This window comes from Echinops telfairi, unplaced genomic scaffold (genome assembly GCF_000313985.2).
Source record: "Echinops telfairi isolate 266 unplaced genomic scaffold, ASM31398v2 ScPeMD7_7469;HRSCAF=8507_1, whole genome shotgun sequence".
Lineage (NCBI taxonomy): Eukaryota > Metazoa > Chordata > Mammalia > Afrosoricida > Tenrecidae > Echinops > Echinops telfairi.
The window spans coordinates 114,017,717-114,019,970 of record NW_022111373.1 but is presented as its reverse complement, the minus strand read 5'-3'; the positions used below and the strand labels follow the sequence as shown (position 1 = coordinate 114,019,970).

Genomic DNA, 2,254 nt, shown 5'->3' with positions numbered 1-2,254 from the left:
AATACTAAACCTATAAATATATGCATGTAGATCTATTTCCTCACCATCCTATATAAATATATTTACATATGTACATGCCTGTATTTAGATCTCTATAAAACCCTTCGTCTCCTAGTTCTTTTCTGTATTTCCTTTTACTTTCCTCTTGTCTCACTATCATGCTCAGCCTTCATTTGGGTTTCAGTAATTTCTCTCGGTTACATTGCCCTTACCAGTCCTCTCATACCCTCCTTGCCACTAATTTGGATCACTTGTTGCTCCCTTGTCCCTGGGTTGGTCAACACCACCTCCTTACCCCTGCCTCCCTCTCTCCCAAGTCCCCCCGGAACCATTGGTCCTGTTGTTTTCTCCTCCAGACTGTTCACCCAGCCTATCTTATCTAGGTAGATCTGCAGAGATAATAATATGCACCTAAAAAACAAGACATAGCAAGACAAAGCGACAAAAGAGAACTCAATGATGACAACAAAATAGAAAAACCAATGACCCATGAAAGAATAAATTAATTAAAAATGTTTAAAAAATTTTAAAAGCAAAGTTAAACCTGTAAATCAAGGTCTGATTTTTGACCTCTTGGCATGTCCTCCAGTCAAGTCTGATGGGGTGCCACGCTGTGGCCCCCGAGTCTATCATTTGCACTCCCTCAGGAGCTCCCTGCTCTGCTCCCCCAGTTGCCCTGCCGTACATGCCTTTAGTGTTTTGCCTTGGTGTCGCAGGGTCAGTCCAGGCCAATACCAACACTGAGTTCCCAGTGTTGTCCCCCGTAGGGCCATAGGTCAGCGAGAGATGTCGTGTCTCATAGTGGGATCAGCCATGTGGTCCACTCTGTGCATTGGCTGTTCGGAGCTGGACTATCGTCCTCCAGGCCTGGTGGGCCAGGTTGTGCTCCACTCTCTCTTCCACCCCATTCATTTGCTCCCGTGTGCTCTGATCAGACATGTCCCTCTCCCCTAGCTGCAGCTTCAGTGCCGTCCTCTAAAGTAAATTCTTCTGGGGGGAGGGGCAGTTGTCCACGTAGCTGGTATGGGGGCCGAGCCCCATTGTAATATTTTTTCATATTCCTACGTTTTCAGCACTCTTCATATCGGCTGCCTTTTATGTTATGTTGATGTATAGTACTATCCTTCCATTATTTCTCTTCATGTGCATTTAGGGTGTTCCTTATTTTGCTGCTACAGTTAATGCTGTAATGAACATCTTTGTGACTTGATTTTCAGCCCTTTTTTAATGCTCACAAATTTTGAAGTCTAACTGATGCAAAAATTTTAACTTTCCAGAAGCAAGAGAAAAAGAGGAAGACATGAACAGGGAGAAAGAATTAAGAAGGCCAAATGAAGATACGGAACCAACATCTTCGGGCTTACATGTAGTCAGAGATAGCTCGAAATCATCCTCCAGGTATCTGATTTTCTCAAAAGGGTTCTACAAACCATCATTTTCTAGGTACTTATAACACATTTAGGCAAGGCTCCTTGTATTGAAAGCTGCACACTCTGTCCCATTTCAGGCAACTGTATATATCCCGAGGGCCTTGAAAAGGTTCTTGCTCACATTATAAATATGTGAGTTTTTCTAACGCATTCCAGATGTACGATTAAAAATCCATGCTTTCTTGGCTGCTGAGCAAAACTATATAAAGTTGGAAAGATGTTGACAAGTTTGCACTATTTATCATGTTTATTTTGGCATTTACATCTTTTGTCTTATTATTCCCAAAATTCTGCATTCATAATAATCTTTTCTTGCTAGGCTCCTTTATAGAAATGGATACTAGGAACAAATATATTTAGTTAGAAGAGAAAGCAGCCATTAAAATAATTTCACAGTGAAATTTAATACTAAGTACCTTAATTTATTTTTAAGAACTTTAAAGACATAAACAGGTATATGGATATCCAATCTGGTTAAAATAATAAAACATAATTTAAAAAATGTAATATTGGTTAGTTTTATTTTTAATTGTTAAATTGGTTCCATAAACTATTTCTTAGTCAAATATAATGTGGTGCAAAAACAAAACAAAATAAAACAAAAAAACCTATCCTGACATTTCTTCTGTTGTTAGTAGGACAAAATAAAATAGCTATTCCGGGAACCCAAGAGGCAAGCGAATTTTGGGAATGGTGAGGGCAACAAATGTATAGATGTGCTCTACACAATTGATCTATGTTGTATTAGTCTGGGTACTTTGGAGAAACAAATCCACAGCAACTCATGTATAAGAGAGAGTTTTATGTAAAGAAAATGTGCATCA

General features: G+C 39.3%; 1 protein-coding gene across 1 annotated transcript in view; it reads left to right on the top strand.

The window, feature by feature from the left end:
* WDR70 (WD repeat domain 70) overlaps positions 1 to 2,254 on the top strand; it is a 325,699-nt gene that overhangs the window by 7,611 nt on the left and 315,834 nt on the right. The window contains exon 4 of the mRNA XM_045285256.1: positions 1,278 to 1,443. Coding sequence (XP_045141191.1) covers positions 1,278 to 1,443 — 166 coding nt within the window. The remainder of the gene's footprint in view (positions 1 to 1,277; positions 1,444 to 2,254) is intronic.